General features: G+C 34.4%; 1 protein-coding gene across 2 annotated transcripts in view; it reads right to left on the bottom strand.

The window, feature by feature from the left end:
* The window catches only part of LOC148615691 (uncharacterized), a 36611-nt gene extending 13005 nt beyond the window's left edge, over positions 1-23606 (bottom strand). Inside the window, exons 1-14 of one of the 2 annotated variants that reach the window (XM_088582186.1) lie at positions 23550-23606; positions 23121-23209; positions 22663-22762; positions 22036-22245; positions 19450-19563; positions 18774-19007; positions 12413-12676; positions 8315-8485; positions 7341-7493; positions 4729-5975; positions 4276-4375; positions 3754-3810; positions 1067-1149; positions 429-528 (exon numbers count right to left, since the gene is read on the bottom strand). In XM_088582186.1, coding sequence (XP_088438312.1) covers positions 429-528; positions 1067-1149; positions 3754-3810; positions 4276-4375; positions 4729-5975; positions 7341-7493; positions 8315-8485; positions 12413-12676; positions 18774-19007; positions 19450-19563; positions 22036-22245; positions 22663-22762; positions 23121-23209; positions 23550-23604 — 2977 coding nt within the window. In that variant the 5' untranslated portion in view covers positions 23605-23606. The remainder of the gene's footprint in view (positions 1-428; positions 529-1066; positions 1150-3753; positions 3811-4275; positions 4376-4728; positions 5976-7340; positions 7494-8314; positions 8486-12412; positions 12677-18773; positions 19008-19449; positions 19564-22035; positions 22246-22662; positions 22763-23120; positions 23210-23549) is intronic. The other variant, XM_088582187.1, reaches the window with a different exon arrangement.
* Between the last annotated feature and the right edge of the window lie 493 nt (positions 23607-24099).

Genomic DNA, 24099 nt, shown 5'->3' with positions numbered 1-24099 from the left:
GATCCTTATTATAGGCCTAAAAAAGCCTCCAAGGGACCAAATTATTACGCAACTCCTTGTAAGATGAAAAATGAGGGGTTTTTTTTATAGTTTTCCGACAATATCTTGAAAACTATAATAACTAGAACGAAACACTCATTCCTTAAATGATCCTTATGATAAGCCCCACCAACGTCTTCTTGAGTCAAAATATTTGAACGACTTCTCACTAAATTTATTGCCCTTAAAAGGAAATATTAACCAGGTGAGCGATTCAAGCTCCTTTGAGGCTCTTGCTTTTAATCATTTTTACATAAAATGGGTCATTACATTCAAAATGAAATTTACTTATTCTTCGACGTTTTTAGTAATCAGTTATAATATATCATTATTTCAAGCACTCGTATCATTTACCCGTAAGTCAATAATATTGTTTCTGATATATTTACTTCGTTTTAAACCTAGCTCTGTCGCCTTGGCTGTTAAATAGTTAATCTTGCTGACTGTATTTCCTTCTGCTAGGGTTCCTAATCTTGACTCGCAAGTAGTCTCAAAAAGAAAGACATTGATATTTCAGTGTGGCACTTAATTTAATTTGCTTGTCTTCAATTGCTACGTCAACAGATCATCAATCATAAAATATAGACATGTTGAAAACAATAATGGGAACTGGTTTTAGACAGAAAGTAAACGTAAACTGAGTTCTTGTTGATATTAGTAATATACATGAAACCGTAAATTTGAAACAGGTGCGTGATGCACTTACCTTACAATTGTTGGATCGTTATATTCAAACTTATAAACAATTATGATTGACACTGACTGTACTACACATCTTCTGTTCCAATGTATAGCGATCTTACAACACGTGTGTAATTTTCATTTCCCAACATTTTTGTTTCTTTTTTTCTTTTTTCTTCTTTTTTTTCCATTGCAAACATGTTATTTATGTGGTATTTGATTTAATTACAATATAATTTGTTCTTTGTATATATCACGTGCGCTGCGATGTTTTTGTCAAGGCAAAATTTTGATCGACAATTAACTTGTGTACTACTTGACTACAAGGGTGCTCTAATGTGCCTACCTGTGCAGAATGCCAGTCCATGTCTTCTATACTGAAGTAGTAACACGCATCCTGATAATAATACCAACCAGATCTGCAGGGATCTACACAAAAATATTGGGAAAAATATGAGTTGGATGTTTGATGGTTTATTATGAACATCGCTATTAATTGTCACAAAACGTACACCAGAATGTTAACATGATATCTGTTCAATCGAGTTTGTCACATGATTGTCGCATGCCTTATAAGTGCCTTACATTTACAACTTTTACGATGCGTTGATGTTCAATACATTGTATTGATGTCGCAGACAGACTATAACTCCATTGCCTGGACAAGTTTCACAAACCATTAAGAACCAAAATCTTTATAAACTGTAAATATATTTATTAACAAACTGTACATATTTATTCATCTTTCGAAAAACATTCCAGTAACTCAATTATACACGACCTGAAAACACAATAAAATGCCCCTACGGTTGACAAACTTGCTAAACGCTTTCGCAAAACATAAAAAAAAAATTTCTATCGCAAATTTCAGCAAATATCAGAATAATAGCTAAATTATAGATAAACGGTAAAATGTAGTATCGCAAAATAAAACAAGTATCTAATGCTAAACCAAAAGCTAAATTATGAAGTTACACATTAACTTATTAACTTGTTATTACAGTAAACTTTAGAAAAACAATGCATTTTCATTAAACCTATAAATAAAATGCTTCGGCATTATAGCGTCAGCTATGCTTGGCTATTTGGCAGTAATGAAATATAGAATGCCCAGTCGAGCAATGTCTGGGTGCGCGTAATTCATTTTGCGCCAAGCGTGCAATGTCAGTAAGTAAATAGTATACGTCAATATAAGAAGTCGGTGATACGTCATGAGGGGTATGATGTATGATATGATAATACGTAATGAAAATTACACATACGGTGAAATTGAAGTGTAATGGTTTGGTCACCACTGTTAATCCACCAACAAAAGGACACCCATAAAGGTAACAACGGGTGAGAAAGCAGGATCAAAGAGTGTCATCAAGAACTGAGTTAACTCAACAGACAATATAAGAGGTCTTCTGAATCGGTGAAAATGGGAATAGTTGTGGTGACAGATGATATAAGATCGATCAAGACTTTTATACAAGCAGATAGGACGAGGAAGATGAAGAATAAAAGATCGAAACCCAGGGCAAGTTTTATAAAAGACCCTTTCAGATTCACGAAAGAGGGATTAAAGAAGGTCCATTGCTCGAAGGAGGACGTAGCGCAGCACTTGAGGAAAACCCATTCTGTCCTAAAATGAAATGTAGACTTAAAACCATGCATACGGAATGTTGAAGTAGAATCACCTGAGAAAGACTTAAATAGCAAAGAACCATTTTGGAAGGAGGAAACATCTATTTTAAGAATGCCTGCATATGACCAGCCCAAGAACCAAACAATGTAACATATCTAGTCCACAAGGAGTGACCTAAAATACTTCGGAAATAATGGACTTTGTTCAGAGTCATCTGGAATAAGGGAACGATGCCAAAGGCATGGAAACAAGCAGGGGGCTGCCTTGTGACAAAGGAGAAGAACTCTACGAAGATTAGCCAAACAGTATCTCTTTTCAACTAAGAGTGGGATATCTTCTCATTGTTATTTAATAAGCTGTTAGACTAAATAGTGAGCAACAATTACATCAACGCATCTATCCAGAAGGCAGGAATCCAAGCTTTCTCATTTTGTGTAGAGCAACTCAGTATTCTGAATCACATTATCAAGGAGGCAAAAGAGAGAAAGATTTTGCAGCAGTTTGGCTTGATCTTGCTAATGTGTATGGTTCAGTACCGCATAAGTCCATAGAAGTGGCAATGGACACCTATCAAGGGAGGTAAAGCCTACAGTAACATCATGGCTAAAGAGAGCAGACAAGAGTCGGCTACAAGGTAAGTATAAACACAGTAGACATAGGAGAATACAAGGGGCTCAGAGTGGACCTAGATAGGAAGTCGGTACTTCATGAGATAGTTGAGACAACCATTAAGGCCAGATATGGTGTTGCTATATAAACAGGCAAGGGCTATCATCATGGCCATAGAGTTTACAGTGTCATGGAAAGAACATCGCGATGACACGCAGAGGAGGAGCCTGAAATATGCAGACCACAATGCAGAGAGAAGGGATGGTGGGCAATACTACTTCTTGTTGACGTCGGATGCAGGGGCTTCCCAGCACAGTCAGTCTGAAAACTGTTTCTGATTGTGGGAGTGATGTCTTCACTGAGGTGAACAGCTGTTCGACAACTGGCAGAGGTAGCAGAAAATGCATCGTGCTGGATATGGAGCAGACAGAAGAAGCTGGGAAACCTGGAACGACCCACTGCTGACCCACAAACTAGAGGTTGTCAAGTTCTTTGGTCGAAACATCCGATGAGAGATCGCGACCACCTTGAGACGTTTGAACCAGGCACAAGGTGCGCCGGACTCAAATCTGGCATTGATATGATGCCAGGACTTAAATGCAATACAACATCATCTGTATGTTTAATTGAAAAAAAAATGTATGAAAAAAGTCAGAACACACATGTTGGAGAAAGTGAATGCTAAAATTTGATCCCCAAAAAACGAAATTCATATCAACTTCATAGTTTTCTTTAGGAGACGAAATATTTCCTAAACGACGTCATTCTTGCTTACTGAATGTAGCTTATTCACTTACTAACTACAAATGGTGGTTCAGAACAATCCTCATTTCTTTTACTATCGCCGTCATCATCTGAAAAAAAATGAAATATGTAAGGTTAACCCGTTAGTTGTATTGATATCCAATATTGTCAGTTTTTTTATCATTCTATGATAAGCTTTTGTTTACGAAAACCAGTTGATCAGTATATGGTCAAATTACTGTTGATAAGAATTATACATAGTTGAATTAATTTAAAAAATGACATATCAGATTTAGAAAGACAAAGGATAATTCAGACAAGTTAGGGCAGCAACTAAATCTCCATAGTCGACGTTCAACCACCTCATATGATATGTACAATTTTAGAAGCCATTTAGATATTTATTAGTGTAGCGATAAATAAAATGAAACCATGGGTTTAACTCAGCTTTATAACAGCGAGTTGGAAATAGTAAGCAAAGACGGAATTTCGAACGTAAAAAGCAAGATTCTGGGGAAAACGACACTCGCCCCTTGCAAAACCAAATTTCAAATTCTGGGTGTATAAAACCGTACCTTTATTGAAATTTTCCAGTGTACAGAGTTCCTCGTCTATCAGTCCGTCACAATCATTATCGATGCCATCGCCATCGGATGAAGAACTTATCGTGCATACCTGTAAATATCGAAAAGAATACCGAGTCGTCACTAATGGGACAATTCTGAAAATTCAAAATCACAGTGCGTGGCCTAAACGTAAAAACATGAAACAAGAGTCGACTACATACACGATGTAGCAATCAAAATAAAAAACAATAACATATGAAAACCGAAATTAAGGGGGGGATAATTAAAGCACTAGCAATATAAACCACAAACGACGGGAGTCATATTTCGTTTAATTTCGTCAGTTAAAAAACAACGGTAAAGTTGTAAACTACTCCCGGTTATTGTCTTAATTAAATAAATTTAAAGCAAGATTTTTATTTCTTTAAGAATCAAGCTATATTAGATAATAGTTTGACTTACTGTGTTTATAGGAGCAAGGCGTAATCCTACGTAAAACACATATGATTCAACATCAGATACTCCATAGGCTACAGCGGAAAATACTGATATAGGTGACAAATGGTGAACAGTGTGTGCGCCTCCAGAAACAATAACAAAGCCTCCAACGTATTCCGTGTCAGGAATAGAGTGATACACGGTGTTCATAGGCAACGGTGAGCCGTCCAAACGGAGACCAAATCTGTCCGCTGAATTGACAACAAACAATAAGTAGTTGGTATTTGGGCCATTTAGAGGTGTAGGCGTGGTAAAACTATAATCGTTGTCATAGAGTTCCACTGGAGGAATACTGAACATTGAAGGATTGGTGGATTCTTTGCCTTGAACTATTTGAACAATAAGTATTGATTTGTCAGCTTTTATTTGGCAATATTTACCAGCTGAAATCGAAAGTTGTTCAAAGTCACCAGCTTTATTAAAAGTAAGGCTACCGGAATCAATTAATCCTTCCAAGCCACATTTATACGTAACCGCTGTACCGGTCTCGCTGGCAATAATTTTCAGGTAGTTGCCAATAGGATCAGTCTGTGTCGGTGTGATAACAAACACTTTACCCCATGTACTGATTGGGGGTAACGATTCTACAGCATTGCCTATCGAGGCATTGGTGCCAACACTAATTGCCTTATTTCCACTAAATACAGAAATTTTCTTATTGCTTGAAATGCGAGTCCCCGTCAAATCTCCATTGCTATGGAGCTGAACAACATCATAGCGGTCAAGATCTATCGTCAAAGTATCACCTTTATTGTAGGCCTTGCTAGCATAAGTAACTGATCCACAATCGTTACATGACCCTAACTGTATAGTTACAATAGTACCGTCTTCAACACCAGCTATACATAGTTGTGTAGTGAATGACAAGGAGTGGTACGTTACAACATAATATTCAGATCCTAGGACGTCTGTTGGTAGACCAACGAATCTGTCTGGTTGGTTGATACCAATAACGGTGATTTCGTTTGATGCTCTTATCAAAATGCCTTTCTTACTGTATTCTGTGTCCTTCAAACGAAAATGTGTACTCAAAGTGATTTTTTTCTCTAATCCCGAAGAAATTGTAAACGTTTCACTGTGCGATGTTGTTACTACAGACACGTCTACAGGCGAAGTTTGCGTCGTGGATAAAATCAATTCAGGTTCGAGATTATCATGCAGATTATCCATAAAAGCAATGATAAACTCCATTCCTTTGCTATCTGGGGGTCCTAAAGTATCAAGATCAACATGTGAAAGATTCAGTGAAAAAATATATTGTAATTGCTGAAAACCAAGACTGGCAGTTTAAAACATATATATATCTAGTAATCAGACTCTTAAATAACATACAATCTACATTGAACAATTTCAGAATTTATTATATATACTACATCGGAGAGTTGCAACCTCGCATCGATTCTAGAGTAGGGGTGTACCCTAGACTTGAAATTTATAGTCTAAAGGATTGTACAACGATACTTATAGGCGTTATAAGAGTGTATATACGAGCAAAATTTTCAGTCAACTTAAGAACTTCTTCAGTGCTAGGCATATATAGAGTGTGTAGGGTGGTAAATAACGTGAACACAACTCGCTGCATCATCAAAATAATACCCGTGACGTATTCAAATTTGTTGTCGAAAGTAAAACATTAAAACACAAATTTGAAATGATCTTGAACTTTGTAAGAAATTCGTCTAGAAACATAAACAAACTGTAAAGAAAATAAACAAACTGTAAAGAAAATAAACTACACTGGCATGGAAGAACTTAATGTTTTTCTTTCATTTTTCCATGTGGGTGTAAGACACGATTTGTTTGTTTGTTTGTTTGTTTGTTGGGGTTTAACGTCCGAGCAGCAATATTTCAGCTATATTCAGACGATGAACATGAAATGGATGATAAAATGAACATGAAATGAAAAAAAAAAGGATGGGTCACAAGGATAATAGGGTCGACAAATTTTGATTGCCATTGGAAAAAGGGGGGATGGGTAAGGTCGGGCAATTTAGCCTCCTGTGGCGGAGCGCAAAGGTTCCTACTCCTATCGAATACTACAGCAGGGTTCTTTAACGTGCGAGGAACGTGGCATCTTTCCCAACACGGTGCACCACTATGGTTTGCGGTCAGGATTTCCGTATTATAGCCTGACAACCCCAGCATGCAACACGCCAGGGGTACCCCATTCCACCACCTGGGGCACACATCTCAGTTGCTCTGTGGGCAGAGCGCCTAGCCCCCGGCTAGGTTTCTGAGAACTATTTAGTCGCCTTATACGACAAGCTTAGCGCTGCTGCAGGCCTATTCTTTTAACACCCGGACCTGCACGGGGCTGCAAGACACGGAATAAATAAACATAACATTAAGTTTTTTCTTAAAACCTGAACCTGGAAGGGTTTTGGATAAAAGAACTCCGTGTCTCACACAGAATAGATAAAAAAAAATAATTAATCCGTGTTTTCTTCCATATATTATATATTTCAAAGTGCTGAAACTGTCATAAGTCTTGCAAATTTAGCCTTTATACACTTGTAATATTTACAACATATTTCATATGTTAGAAGTCGTCGTATTAACTAATCAGTCAAGCTTACCAGTCATGATACACGCTCCTCTGTCATTATCGTCGTCAGAAACACTATATACAAAGCCTCTATGACACCGACATTTTCCATCGGTTGCACAAAAAGCGTTGACATCAAAGCACTCTACGTCAAGTCCGGAACATGCTTCGCCAACATATCTTTCTTTGAAAAATATACAAGAAGTTTATGAGACAAATTTATGAACAGGTTGAAACTTCTCCGAGACACCAAAAAGAACCATTAACATGCGAAAAACAAATCGTGCAACTCAAAAGGTAGTACAAAGAGAAAAACGAACAGCAATTAAACATAGGAAACTGGGATGAATTCGGATGCTCCGGATAAGTGAGCAGTTCCTGCTTTATGCTAGACACCCGTCGTGCTATTCGTTGATGGTCAAGTTCGGTGCAAGTGGAAAAATGTCTATGACAGATGAAAGTCGATAGTCACATTGAACTAAAGAAAATGTGTAACATGTGTTGGTACCTAGGAAGTCCTTAACGAGAGTTCTTACTTTATTATGCATAGCGATTATTGTAGTAGTAAAAACAACCAAATGGCATTTTTAAAGAAAAGAATAACAATAAAAATCGAAGAAAATATTCTTTGCATGCCACTGACAATAAAATAGATGAGATAACGAAATAGCTATTAAGACACGTTTTAAATATTAACAAAATAGTGGTTGAGAGGACGACCTGATTTTTACTACAGGAATTACTAAGTTTTGTGAGCACATTTACAAGGAGTTTTAGCAGAACAAGAATTTCAAAATTTTTCCGTGTGTTTCAATACTTTTTCCTCTAAATCCAATCTAAGAAGCAACTGCTATGTTTCCCTTAATATTTTTTATTCGCTCACATCAAAGAAAAGAATAACAATAAAATTAAAAATCGAACGAAATACAGAAGTGACTTTTAAAACACGTTTTAAAAATAATGAACTAGTGGTAAAGAGGACACCTGAGAATTTGTTAAACATACTTCGAGTACAGTTTCCTCCAATATTGTCATCGTCTAGGTCGTTGTCATAGTAACAATGCGTACATCTACATTTGTTTCTGTTATTTTCTGTACTACATATTGCGTTTTGGTCCAAACATTCTGTGGAGCTCATAGGAATACTGCAACTGCCTCCTACTTCAGTTTCATTCCCTTTAAATAAAATTCATCATACAATCTACATCATAAAATAACACAAAATTTAAACAATAGAATCACAGGATATAGAGATGTATTATTCAATTTTTGACATAAGAGTGGGTTGATATGCTATTATATACGGTTAAGGAGGAATATATGATGTCTTTTTGATTTCTATTGACGTAGCGTACGGTGTTGGTGTCATATTTGATAACGTCGAAATCGGCCAAATTTCGACGTCTTTTTTGTTTTGCGACGTGCATCGTTCTATAATTATTACATGTCAAAAGAAGTGTGCTTATTTAATTGTTTACAAAAAATAACACACACGACATGTTTTATTATTTATTTTATTTCATCCGATATCATAATTTTTCGTACGTTTTGGTCAATTGAAATGATCAGATTACATCCTGATATGGTAAATAGTTTGGCATCAACCATTTAAAAATGATTTGAAGGAAATTTTAGGGTGCACTATATAGTTACATTAAGGCGCACTGTTTCGCACACCAAGTTACCCTGGTCAAATTTTGTATAAATTAAAATTAAAAGTTGAAATTTGGAGGACATATTGATTAACTGTAGATAAGCATTTATACATAAACAGATATAATATATGTTATGGTAAACAGGTGTAATTTAAATGAAAAATGGTACCAGGAATGTTTCAGTCCCCTGCCGTATTAGGTTCTTTCCTCAGCATCAGATGGCAGATTTTCAAAATACCTTATTTCGCACGAACTTTTGGGACTAAAATTGTGAGAGAATGAATCGAAAAGGGTCTTATTATTTTTACCTTTTTTCACCTACTCCATGCATGCTTTCATCCTGTGGTAGTGTCTAAGTGCCTGATATTTTATAAAACATAGTATTTGGCTGTTAGTTTTGGAAAGGCACCCCTGATTTGTACTAAAACTCAGTAATATTTTTTTCAGTATGTTACCATGGCTACTGGGTTTTATAAGAATAATCACTAAATTACTTCTAAATGACTTGAACCTCCACACACCAAGGATTTAGAAAATATGCACTTTTTTATGACAAAACACTAGAAATTTCTGTGTGTACTGCCTCAAAACAGCTTTATTTCAACAAAATGAGACCAAATTTTCAGAAATGACCTAACTGTATTGTACTACCTTATCCTATGAGAAAAATGTTAGGAATTATGAAAACAAATTCCGTGTTGCGCTAAAAGAAGTAAAACACCCTCACTAAAACAGAAAGCCAACAAACCTACATGTAAAAAAGTCAGTAACACCCACCCCCCCCACACCCCGGAAATCAAATTGTGGAAGCGTATAAAGTGAATTTATTTCTTTCCTATTTGGTTTTATATCCCTAATGTAGATGTATGTTGATATTTCCGCCTACATGTACTCGTTTCGGAATTCTAAGGTCTGTTGCTAAACATAAAACATTGTTAAACATTTCGAGAATACAAAACCTTGGCAAAGCTCCCTCTCTGAGAAAATTTGAAAGCGAAAATCTCCCGTTTTTACTATACGACGAAAAAAAACTTGCGGTCGTATAATGTTATGGCACAGTCGTCGTGGTTGGCGGCGATGTCGACGTCGTCGTCACTTCGTTTCCGTGCGATAACTTTAGTTGTGGTTTACGAATTGTTCTGAAATGTTGATATTTTACCAACAACTATGAAGATTCCTATTTAATTTGGACTTTGTTGCCCCTGCTGCTTTAGAAAAAGGGGCCAAAAAGGGTAAAGATACGTTTTTTAATAAAACCCATGTAGATTGCTTTTTTTTCTATTTTAATTTTTCTATTTTAATGTATTCTTTATTTAATTCGGGTAAACAAATGTGCAACAGATTTTTTTGTTTTTTGGACCGTTTTCAAGTTATGGGGGTCAATGTTTGACAACGCCTAAACATTTTCATAACAATTTCGAGTTATAAGGGGTCAAAAAGGCCACACCAGAATAAATCATGTTTTGTTTTTTTTTTACCGATTTGAAAAAAAAATCAAAAAATGTTTTTGCAATATTTGTATAGCTTATTACTGTATATGTTATTAGCTAAAATAGTTGTCAAGAGGTAATTAAGACGTTCATGAAATACGTTGATTTTACAATATTTCACCACCGAATGTGCAAGCGCGTGTCTAAATACGTTGATGCAGACACGCTGATCCCGATTTCACCAGGAAATCATTGCATATAAAACAGACAGGAGTGCGCAGAGGGGGGGGTGAGGGGCTTTCTTTTTCCTGTTTTCTTTTAAACATTTCTTTCATTATTGTATCAGATTCGCTAAAATCGTATTTTTTTATTCATTACATCTACCAGTGCACCTGATCCATGCTCCCAGTTTTAAGCGGAGTCCGAGTTGATTTTTAGTTACTTTGTGTTTTTTGTTGTGTATGTCTGTTTTCCATGTCTGGTCTTTGCCCCTGGATTACATTCTTTTGATTACCGCTATAACCTTGGTTCCCTTGATTACTCATCCACAGTCGTATTAATGTATTAATTTAATCTAGTATCGTAACTTTTCAATACTTTTTATTGTTTTTAAAATTGACGCTATAAGAGTTTTTACCTTGCAAAACAGAAAGTTACTGTGGAAACGTCAAAAATGAATACATTTTTAAGTATATGAAGAATTCGACTCGACACCATTTGCCTTTTTTGAAATTCGTTCGAATTTCGCATGGTGTATGCAAGTTTAAATAAAATATACAAATTTTAGATATTGTGACATTTTGGTTTGGCACAGACAAAATGCTGCGCTAAGATACATGTTCAACCAAGTACCATTATTTTTAAAATATACTATCTGCTGCATATATCCATGTAAAACTCAAAATTTCATAGTTATAAGTACACTCAAGCTAACGAAATAAGCTTTTGATAAAGACCTGGTAGCACGCAACGTGTAGGAAACGTCGAGAAAAAGACAACGTGACATCACAACATACGTGCGTATTTATCTACTATTAGAGAATAAAACTCATTACTTTTTAGAACAAACATGATATTCTGAATATTTATACAGTCCTTTAAGCGTGAATATACTTTGGTAAAAATACTATTCGTCGTTATATTTTACAATCGTAAGCAAGAAAGTAGCCAATGGACAACGTCGAAAAAAATAAGATTTGTGACATAATTGAAATACGGACAAAAAGACATTTAACAAAAAGACTGGTTGAACATTTTATATATATTTTCATTGGGGTTATGTAATAAATTGTCAATATAGTTAATAAAAGTCTCTATTAAAAAAAAGCTGTTCGCACAACTTTAAAAAAAAAGTCTAACATTTTGTCTTCAAATCGATTTCTTTCCATTTTTACAATGTCCACATCAAAGGGGAGAGACTTGTGATATTGTAATACGCTTTAATCTTACCATTACGTGATGAAAAATATGACATCGTCTGCAGCACAAACTGCTCTTTCCAAAAAATGTGTTTTATCAAAATACACCAAAAACAACTGAGATATATTGGTGAAATGGAAAGCAAGCATTTCGTACCCGTCCACATATGAAAATGGACGTTCTTGTGACCGAATAGTGCTTTCCCTCCACAATTAATGGCATCTTTCAAAGATTTATGATTATAATCCTAAAACAACAACCATTTTCGAATATTTTAGTATCTATATTGCCTTTGATAACTCCACATTCTAATAGCAACATTTAAGTTTTCGTAACCAGCCCCGGTTCAGTCGAATGTGCCACCAACAACGTACGCAACGTCATTCCGTTTCAGGCGTCAGTTTCACAAAAAGTCGTAAGTGTAAAATTGATCGGAAGTAATGACGTCATAAACTAAAATAGCATTGTGACGTAATGATTTACGATCAATTTCACACTTACGACTTTTTGTGAAACCGACGCCAGTCGCATTGGCGAGTTTTAGTTATGCCAGTAACGTCGTCAGTGCAAGATTGGCGTCATCCTATTAACCATCTTACCTATTACTTCAATGATATTTCCAAATACTTGCACTTCACAAATGATAAGTTCTCCAGCAGAATTTGTCTTGTAAATCTTAACAAAGCGCCCTTTGGTTCCTTCAGGACAATTGTTGCCGATGGTAAGGGGTAGAGATGTTCCGTGTTCATAGAAACATTTAGTGATCTCTCCTTGTTGGAATGTTTGCCATTTCTCACAGTCACACTCATTGCACTCGGTTGGCATGATAACGTCAGCGTTTATATTACTGAACAGGTAATAGACTGAAAAAAGGGTACATAATTATGACTAGTTATTAATTAAACAAGTATGGATGCAGACTGACATTGCCCGAAGACCAAATTCATTTTGTGGTGAATGTGTTTGGATAGGCTAGAAAACAAAATGTTGTGGTATTTAACAGCAATTGATGCCGGGGGCTGGGGCACTCCAATACTTCTTTTACATGGGGTGCCGCTGTGATTCTGTAAACCCGCCATACTCAAATGCAAAATATCCAAATTTTGGCAACTAAAAGATTATAAGAAAGTTTCATTAAAATCCATTTAGTGGTGTAGTAGGAGTAATATTAAGATACGGGAACTCCTCTGCATAACTGGAGGAGGAACATCGGGCATCTCTATCACTATAAACCCCCACTGAAATTAGGGATTAAAATGATTGAGGATATTTCCTCTGCTTTATATAGAGGAAATTGATGGTACTTGTTTTTCAGAGTTGAAGTCCTATTTCTTCGAAACAAAGGTTTAGATTTATATATTATAAGACAGTCAAGTTATATCCATATAAATTACAATGCTTCGTTCCAGAGTGTATACTTGCATAGATGTGTTGAACTTTGCTATGTCATGTTAAGGATTGACCTTTTCGCTTAAAATAGGTTCGTTGTTTTTGTGACAGAAGCCAACAGTGTTACATTGAATAAAGGTATTTCTATACTGAAGTTTCCAAGTCCAAAAGTCAAAAACTCAGAAATGAAGCTGCATAGTTATAGACTGCTTGAAGTTACATGTATATGAACTTTTCTAACATTCTTGTGTAAAAAATCAAAGCAATAAAGTGCCATTTTCCTGACATTTTGTTTCTTTGGGAGAAAGAACGCAAAGAAACTTCTTGCAAGTAATTGTTTATTTCAAGCAACAATTTTCGTCAGAACTGGCCCTTCAGAGACTGCAAAATAAATCATATAATTAGTGTAAGATGACATACTGTTCTATAACGAATGAATGTGTAAACGTTGAGACCATCAATGGGTCCACACAATCAATGTCAGTATGTTGTGTTGAAATTTTAAGACAGTTTTGTTTATAAATTCCCCATACAATCGGTGACAATTGGACTAGTAATATTACTGTAAATATTTTGAAAGTAAGACATGAAATATAATTAAAAAAATAATTTGGATTATATGGTTAAATTTAGTTCAAAATGTACTTCAATTTAATTGACTAGAAATATGAAACTGTCCTGGTATAATAACATACCTCTGTAGGACTGTAAGAATTAAATTCTACTCAAATGACCTAGTAACACAATGAAAAATACACTGTAATTCCCTAAAAAAATACACATCTACACAGTGTGTGTCATACAATTAAATCTAAAAAATAAAAAATGTACAATCCCATAACCCAGTAAACGTCCTCTATAACAGCTTCATATGACTGCAGGGTTGAACCTTGAAAAAGTAGCGGCAAATATGGACACACTATTCAAGGTTGATACAGCTTTGAATTTTGATTGCATTGACACAGGATGAGAATTTCAACAGAATCAATGTAGCCTTTTTGGACCTTATTTGGTTCATATGAATCTGAACTTTCCTTCGGAGAAAAAGAATTTCACCAGAATCAGTGTGGCCCTTCTTGGCCCTCATTTGGTTCAAATCAGTCTGAACTTTACTTTTTAGAAAAGGCATATTATGGTACAATTCCAAAGAGATAAGTCCGGTTTTCAGTTATCATCCACACGTCCGGAAAATGTTTGTTTTTGACCCTTAGTTTTTCAGATCACGTCACAACACCCAAAATGGCACCTTGTAGTACAATCTCAAAAAGATCAATTTACTTGTACCTGGTACTTCAGAAAAATGCTGGTTTCTTGTCCTTTTTGACCCATCATTCCTTAAAGGTTGAAAACCAGTCTAACCTTAGTGGTATAGAAAATTGTAGAGCAATATCAGAGACATTCATTTGCTTTTACTTGAGTTACATGTATATAGTTCAATTCTATGAAGCGCTTGCTTTTAGCCTTAATGGTTAAGGTCATATCTCCCAAAAACAATACCGACCTTCCTTTTGGATCTGACAACTTGAGCAATCAAATAATACTTATATAATATGTAATTATCACACGAAACTAAGTGTCTAATGACGTGCATTGACAACAGGGAATATATATTGTAATATATATTACAAAAATGTCCAGTGTATCAGGCTTCTGGAAATTAAAGAAAAAGTTCAGCTGGAGCAATTAAGGCTATTCCTAGTTTTGTTTTTGTTATACATGTACATAAAGGAAAATAATTTATGTACTCTTCAAATACTGGTATTAATTAAGACTCGCGAATCTGGGTCACTCAATTGCTTCCAATAAATTGAACACATGTAGCACCAATATGTGCAGAATTTTTGGCATTTATGAATGCATGTTTATAAAAATGTCTGCTCGGTAGTGCATGATTATATATTGAATTAAATCCTTGCAATGGCTAAAGGCTACAAACCACTAATGTCAATTCCAATCGGCTTCAATGCTAATTTCACTAAGTTCAATGAATTATGGAGCTTCTACCTTAAGTTTAACCTGAAGAAGAGTATACATCAACTGCATATGTTTTCTAATAGCCCTGAAAATATTATGTGGGGTTTACTACCTTGCAATGCGACACCGGCTCCTAGAAGACAATGAGCTAAAAATAGAATGGGATTTCCCCTACATTTCACAAAAAGGGTCTTCATGAAGAACTCATAAAATGCAGAACGCATAAAAATATTGAATTCAGTAAAGTTACAGTGACCATTTTATGTAGAAATTATGGAAGTCTATTTCTGTCATCAAGATAAATAAAAGTCGCGAAAAATTATCTCGAAAAGTCGTGATAATTGGTGTATTTGGTCGACATAAATGACAATTTCATCTCAAAAAGTCACGATAATTTTTCGTGATAGTCAAGATAATTATGTCGACCGTTCGAGTTATCACGACTTATAGAGAGTCATGCCAATATGTAGCCTCGACATAAATATTTTCGCGATAGCTTTTTACCAAAAACATGAAAATGTAGCTAATTATTGTGACAAATGGAGACAACTTATCTCAACTTGTGAACGTATTGATATCTGTCGACATAAACTATCGCAATTTTATAGTTTAAAGTTATGAAAATGCCAAGTAGTGTCAGCTACAAAATGTATACATTGTGATAAATCATATTGATTTTTTGTGAAATAACTTGAATTGTTGACGAAATATTTCGACGAACGCGAAATTTCGTGATAAGTTATCGTAACTTACCACGTAAAACTAGCTTTTGTCGAGATATAAAGTCAATAAGCCAAGTTAATTCACGAAAACGTCAACATGATATATCGCAATTCATATGTTTTGTTGTTGACACTACTTGGCATTTTCACAACTTTAAATTCTTAGTTTGCGATAGTTTATGTCGACAGAAATCTTAGACATCATAACTTTTACGACCAGTTGAGATAATATATCACGATTTGTCATGATAATTAGTACATTGTCGTTGTATTAGTATACAGTTGTCATAATTTATCGTGAAAATTTTTTTGTCAAAGGCACAAGTTGTCGTCGGTTCCCTTAAAGTCGCGATAATTCATGTAATTATATTGAACGGTCGACATAATTATTTTAACTATTGCGAAAAATTATCGTGACTTTTTGAGATAAAATTGTCATTTATGTCGACAAAATACCCAAATTATCACGACTTTTCGAGATAATTTTTCGCGACATTTATTTATCACGATGACAGAAATAGACTTTCATAAGAAATAAAGGAAATATAATTTCCTGCCAAACACAACCTCACTTGTGCAGATTTGATGTGTACGGAAGCGTATAGGTATCATTTTTTGTTGTCATATATTTTAATTAAACGATTTAAATATATCAACATCCTGTGATATAATTCGTCATTTTCAAGTTTTCTTGTCGTATGTTAAAATTATATTGATATATGTAAGTCAATATCTTATTGTTGATAATTTTTGTCGATATTTAAAAATCAACATTTTATATTAAACGATTGTTTTATTGCCAATTTCTTTTTATATCGAGGTATAATCGGTATTTTGCCATAATTTTTTATACGAAATGTCGACTTTTATAACAACAAAAAATTATACCTATACGCTTCCGTAGATGTGTACTTTTTCCACAGCAACATAACACTCAAGTGCACTAAAACTTCAAGTTGTGTAGGGCTATTTTTGTAGGACTATTTTTGCGCACGTTCTAAAAGCTTATTGGTTGAATAAGTGGTATGTAACCTTAACTAACCCCTTGCCTTGTGGAATCATACAAGACCTAAAACTTTTATTTCAAGTGAAACTAAACATATTTTGAATGATAAAATAACTTACATATTTTTTCCGTAACATCTTAGGCAATGGTAACACTAATTTCCCGCGCAATTTTGAGTTGTTTAAGGCTCGGAGAAACTGCACTCAACCGTACAGCTGAATGTGTAAATTTGGCATATTGTAATATGCAGGTGTCCGAGGGACTATAGTTAGATTTATATTTAACAAATCTACCTAGTATCTCTCTTTAAATCGTACATCACACGAAATATTAGAAGATATAATACTAAAATATAATATATATATATTAATATAAATACTCAACGTTCTTAAAAGATATTTACACAGACTGTAAACTTAAGTAACCCCTCCTCAGAATCGTTTTAACCGCTTCCAATTGAGATGGTCAGGGGTACCGAGATGGTCAGGGGTACCGCAAGGTCCCAAATTTTAATTTAATAGAAATATGTTGTCTATAACGTGTTGTAAATGGTACACAGATGTACAACATTGAAAACATGTAAACTACTCTTAAAGGTAAATTATTCGCATTGAAATCATGCTCAACTAAGGTATTGAAACGCAATTATAAAACAATATAAAAGTCACCTTTTACTTGCATAAACTCTCTTCTAAATATTGCTTTACAACATAGAGTGGGGGTACTGTGATGGTACATACATTACATCCATATTTTAAATTGCTACTGTGATCATTATATAAGGTTACACTAACAGGCATGATTTTCATGAATACGCTGTCGACTAATTATGTATTGAAACAACAAAACTTCAACATTAAAGTAACCTCTCTTTACAACATAGAGAGAGAAAGTACCGCAAGGGTGGAGTCATCCATATCTAAAAAAGTTGCTATTGTGATATTTATAAAAAAAATGTTTCGCTTACTAAAGTACATAAATGACTCATGAACAAATAAAAGCCAAGGACACAGGCCCTTCATCTATATCTGAAAACTGGGCATGTCATAGAACACACATAATAACTCAAATCTACAAACAAAATGATCTAATGATATTGTTTAGATAATAAAAAATCATGGTCCCAAGGGCCTGTGCTAAGGACGTTAAGAAATCCCTCAGTCGGTCATGTGCAAAATATTGAGTATATATTCTTAGCACGAAAACGGCAATTACACAAAGTACGGAACAGTCGGCTGATCGTCAGCGTCACCCATACCGTGCGTTTGATTGGTTAACACTGCGTTAAGACATATTTTTTTGGGAGGGGGTGGACTTTTGTGGTTTATATCCACAAAGATAGTCAAATTATATCCTCAAAGCTACTGTTGTCATAGCTTTATAATGAACGAAATGAAGGGTGTAACGGATATTAAACGAAAAGCTCTATCTTTTTCAACTTTATTGTTGTAGAGTAATTTAACAATATAAAGCTACCACCACCGGAGAGCATGATTAACGCCACATTGTTATACCATTCACTACCGAAGACCGAACCAAAAAGCCTATCGGTTTACAATCCAAAGACAAACCGATTCGGCTGAAGAATTAATCATTCAACTACCTACCTACTACAACGCTGGTATATAGTCATGTCACACTACATTATCAATCATAATCATGCTTTGAAGTTTCACTCATTTTCGAGAACTCAAAATCGAGTGAAACTTCAACGACAATTTCTGAGAAGATTTTAGTTTGATTAGTAGAATACTCCGGGAATAAGTTTCTTAATCGTCATTTGACATGAAGTCTTGCATAGTTAATTTGGTAAAGCGTTTTCTAGTAGATAGATATTTATTGGAAATCAAATTACATGAGCATACTTACAATGGCCATCATCTCGGTTCATAACATTGACTCGTTTAACATGGTAAACTGCTCCTAAATCTACAGCCCACCACCTATCTGTAGGACCAAGCCATGTATGGGCGCATCCCCATGCACGGGTATCAGGGTGAATTCTCAAGTGAGGGAAACCGTCTACAGCATACCAGGATTCTGAGCTATGCCAGACTGATGTCTGTGTAGTGTCCTTTCCTAGAGCTACGTTTAAATGGTCACCTACAAGTTGGAAGAAATATTACATACCTTTCAAATTAGAGAGGAATCGCAAGGTCTGATAGTTTTATACTACTATAAAACCAGTTTGATTTCATTTATAAAGGACTACAAATATGCTTATGAATAAAAGATGATAACTTTCAGTCAAATCTAGGTTGGCATTTAAAAATAGTGCAAATACCTTTAATTAGTTGCACGTGTCGGAATAAATATAAAAGTTAGTAATATTCCCCAGACTGACGAGGTCATTTATCCTGAAATAGGCCATAGGGCTTAATTCCGTTTTTCTGGTTTATCCGTGATTTTTCCAGTTTGCAGCCATTTTATATCTTCCTTCCCGATTTGTGATTACGAGTTCGGTAATTTTGTTATTACCTTAATCCTGGCTATCTGGCAGGAATATACATGTCTAACAGACATACATGTAGATGAATAATCTTACCACAACCCTCTTCATCTTCACCATCTATCATACATTCTATCTCACCATTACATAAGAGCCAGTTGCTGATACAAGTTTCATCTTTACATTTGAATTGTCCTTCGGAACAGTTTACTTGAAAAAAAACAACCTTCTAATCAAATATGTAGGACACAACATTGTCATTATAATCAACTAAACACAAAACAAAGATAACATATGATATCTTAGAAAATGTCTAAGGCTGGATTTTGGTTTAAATTGCAAATAACAAGAATTGAAAGATATCTAATTTATAAACAAAAAATTGGTTTAAATTGGACTTCATAATAAAGAAATATTGTCTTATATTTGATTTTCATAATTAATCAGTTCAGTAATATTTTAAATTTAATTTTTTCAAATGATAAATGGCAGAGCTTGTTATTAATAAAAATCCATCTTGTTTATTGGCAAAAATGATAAGTAATAAAAGCGATAATTAGGATCAGAACATTCATCGGAAATGTTTTAAAGATGACATACGAGTATACAGAATAAGTATTGCTAAATCAAAACAATATCACATAATTCTTAAGGACAAAAAGTATTAGATTTATTAACTTAAACTTCTTTAGAAACAAAACACTTGTTCGAAAATTTTAATACGGATATTCAATATTTCTATCAATATACACTTTAGCGTAAGGCACCATACCAGTTCACTATTTAAGTTGGACGAAAAATCTCTTGTCACTTTGCTGGTGATAAGAGTAAAGATGTGAAATTGGTTTGTTTATTTCGGATGATTTAAATATAATTTATTTTGTTGAAGTACTCATTTTTTAAGATAAAAGTAATTTTTTCTTTAAATAGGCTAATTTGAACCAAGACAGAGTTGTATTTTAGGAACTCAGTAATAGTAATTCATATTTGGAAATTAGTACTATTAAAGAAAAGTAGACTGCTAAAAGTCAGCGTCTTTATTAATGCTTACTTATGTTTAGTGTTTAAACGATAAATTTATTTATATGTAATCATTCAGATTGTATATATGACTCAACTGGTGACAAGAGTAAAAGATGTGAATTAAAGTGAATATGGTTTGTTTAAGGGCCCTCCCGCCAAGTCCACGTCCTTTGCAAAGTAACACCTGTTAAAGCGAGTTCCCCAACAGAAAAGCAAATATTGAGTCGAGATAAACCGAAACAAAAAAATGTAAATTCCACGCAAAGACCCGAAACACAGTATTATAAATGTCGTCGACCAATTTGTGACCAAGTTACTCGCAATTCAATTAAACAAGAGGCTTCCAGGAGCCTGAATCGCTCACCTAGTTAAAGTTTGCCTTTCAAGGGCAATAAATTTAACAAGGAGTTGTCCAATAATGTTGACTCATGAAGACTTTGGTAGGAAATATCATAAGGATCATTTCAACGATTGAAAGTTTCTTTCTATCTATTAAAGTTTTCAGTATTGGCTGAAAACTGTAAAAAAAGAAAAGAAAAAAACATCATTTTTTTTCATTTTTTAAGGGCAATAACGCTAAATAAGGAGTCGCCTGACAACTTTGATCCCTGAAGTCATTTCAAGGCCTTATAATAAAGGTCATTTCAGCAAATGAAAGAATTTGGCTAAACCTAACGGTTTTGGAGATATATGCGAAAAACTACTGTCTGACCCCATTGTTCTGTTTTTAGTAACGGCGTCCATGTTTTTCAACGGATCAAACAGCACAACTTTCATTCTATGCAGTATATCCCAAGGAACATTCATACCAAGTTTTGTTTCAATTGGTCAAATTGTGTCAGAGGAGAAGATTTTTGATATTTTAACATTAAAAATAGCAAAAAGAAAGTCAAAAAAGGGCAATAACTCAAACATGGCTTCACAGATCAACATGAAAATTTGTCCGCAGATAGATCTCATCCTGTTGAACACTTTTAACCCAGTCAGAATGTTGCTAAACCGAAAGATTTTGGATATATATGCAAAAACTACTGTCTGACCCCTATGTTCTATTTTTAGTAACGGCCGCCATATTTTTCGACGGATCAAAAATTCCCGCAACAGTTCTATGCAGGATACCCCAAGAAACATTCATACTAAATTTCATACTAAAAATTGTTAACGATGCCAAGTGATGGCAATAGCTCACATGGCCTTCGGCGAGGTGAGCTAAAAACGACGCGCATACACGTATGTATTCACGTCGTTTAAAAATAATCATTGATAGCAACATTAATTATAGTGTTTTTATGGGATCAATACTAACTCGAAAAAAACACAAATTACATATATAGTGCTTTTATGTAATTAGCATTAACTCGGACAACACAAATTATATGTTTAGTGCTTTTATGTGATTAGTACTCACTCGGGCAATACAAATAAGAGTGTTTTTCAGTGACTGGCACTAAATCGGACAACACAAATTATAGTTTTTTTCAATGGTAGGCACTTACTCGGACAACACAAATACGAGTGCTTTTCAGTGACTGACACTAACTCGGACAACACAAATTATTGTGTTTTTCAGTGGTTGGCACTTACTCGGGCAACACAAATTAGGGTGTTTTTCAGTGGTTCAGTAATAAACATAAACACCATCAAAATCCGTGTATTTACCTCTTAATTCGCATACATATCTGTTCAATGAAGTACAGAAATGATCATTCCAAAGGAAATTTTGTGGTTGGTACAGTACTAAGCAATTCTGGACCCCTCCAGAGCTGTCAGGCTGAAGTGTTCCCCAATCTGTCTCTGTGAAAGACTGGTTCTTAGTAACCCAAGTCCAACTACCCTCTATGTCAGTATCAGTTCCACCTATCCAATAAGCTTAAAAATATGCACAAAATATAACAATTATTTATCGTAACATTGAGGTCTGTTAACAAAGATGCTTGTTTGAAAGTGTATTTTTGTAATTTTCTAAGAGGTATTTTTATTTCATTTTTCCCGAGTTGAAATGTTACTTCTGGTTAAAGGGTTCATTGTTTTGTAAAATCTTGGTACATCCTAGTCAGTCTGAGTTGACAGAAATATAAAGAAATCAAGGTTGAGTTTTTAAGTTTGTTAAATACGCTATCGGTTGAAAACTGATGCATGGTCTACGATACTAATGTCTACTATAAAACGTAAAACTTACCACTTAAAGCTTAATTTTAACAATGCTTTGAAACTTTCGTTTTTTGTTGTAAATTTAACTTTTTTATTTATTCATTTTCTTTGATCAATCCCATAATTTTAAATTACATTCAGTTGCTCCACTTAATCTAACTGTATCCCTGAGGTAAGCTATTTCTGTACCAGTGAGAGGCTCCGCCAAGTAGCCATTTAATGAAGAACAGTCGGACTGTATAAAATATGTACATAAAAGTAGTATTCAATTTAGTGAGATTCATGTGCCAGTTACTAATAAATAATTGATATGAACTAGCCTCAATTTGACCGTGCTCATTTCAATTCTTTGCAAAGAATAATTTCATTTTAATCATATATGTACTCTATGTCGATAAAAAATATTACAGACTCTTTAAGAAGCAGTGTCTTACCTGAGCGTTGTCACTTACTACTAAATAATTGATATGAACTAGTCTCAATTTGACCGAACAGTTTATATTCATGCCCATCATTTGAAAAGAATAGTTTCACTTTAATGATAAAAATATTACAGACACTTATGTGTTTTTTTTTCTGAAGGAGTGTCTTACCTGGGCGTCGTCATTTGACTTCAGTGTTGTGCCGAAGAAGTAGCATTTTCCTGCGTTTTCCCATTCATATGGACAAGTGCTGTGTACTGCTGATTAAAGAATTGAATAGTCAATGCACTGACAATGGCGTAAATAGGACTTAACATGTTGTCAGTAGGAACCAACATATCAAACACCATTCTCGTATTTCTGTATGTAATAAATATTTGTTGCAGACTACCCCATCAACTTCTTATAATGTAGCCTTGTCATATTTATAGATAGTGAAAAGTTACCTATAGACGATGTTCTATGGACCTTTCAAGAAAGATGAGAAGGTGGTATCTAAAATTTGTATTTATTTTTCTTTAATTTTTTCGATCTATTAGCCGATCGTACATGTTTTTATAGCTAAATAAAATCTGTGCATTTAGTTGTTTCATACTTTACCTTTTAATACCTGTACAAATAAAGCAAACGGTACTAAACTATTCCTTTTGATCATTTTGACCTGTAAATAATTGAACAAAAATTATACCTTACATAAAGAGAGAAAATGAAAACGAGGATTGTGGCAAAGAGACATGAACCCTTCCAAATAGTTGATAAACAGACAAAGGCAGTATACGGGCCGATAAGGAACTGTGAGAAAGTGCCTGACAAAACTTTTAGGCTGCTTTGAAAAATGACTAGTATTTGAGTTTAATACTTTTCTGTCCCGTCCTTATAATGTGGACGTAGTCCATTTAATTTTGCATAGCATACAATATTGTAATTTTATATCATTTCAACTTACAAAAATGTGTTGGTATTGTCAAATTAATACCCTTTTTTAATATTCGTCTAACGCAAAGTACATGATCTTTATTTGCCTCTGGTTTTGACTTTAAAAATTTTGGATGGACAATCAGACCCTTAAAATACAAAACACAATGACGTTTGATTTCATACTAAAGTGTTGTTAATTTTCTATTCCTCCATGGCTATATTTGGTTCTGTG

The sequence above is a fragment of the Perna viridis genome, chromosome 5, assembly GCF_037379345.1.
Source record: "Perna viridis isolate PV_CMFRI_1.1 ecotype Kerala chromosome 5, ASM3737934v1, whole genome shotgun sequence".
In the NCBI taxonomy this organism is placed as follows: Eukaryota; Metazoa; Mollusca; class Bivalvia; order Mytilida; family Mytilidae; genus Perna; species Perna viridis.
Note: the sequence above shows the minus strand (reverse complement) of the source record. Positions and strands in the feature narration are given on the sequence as shown.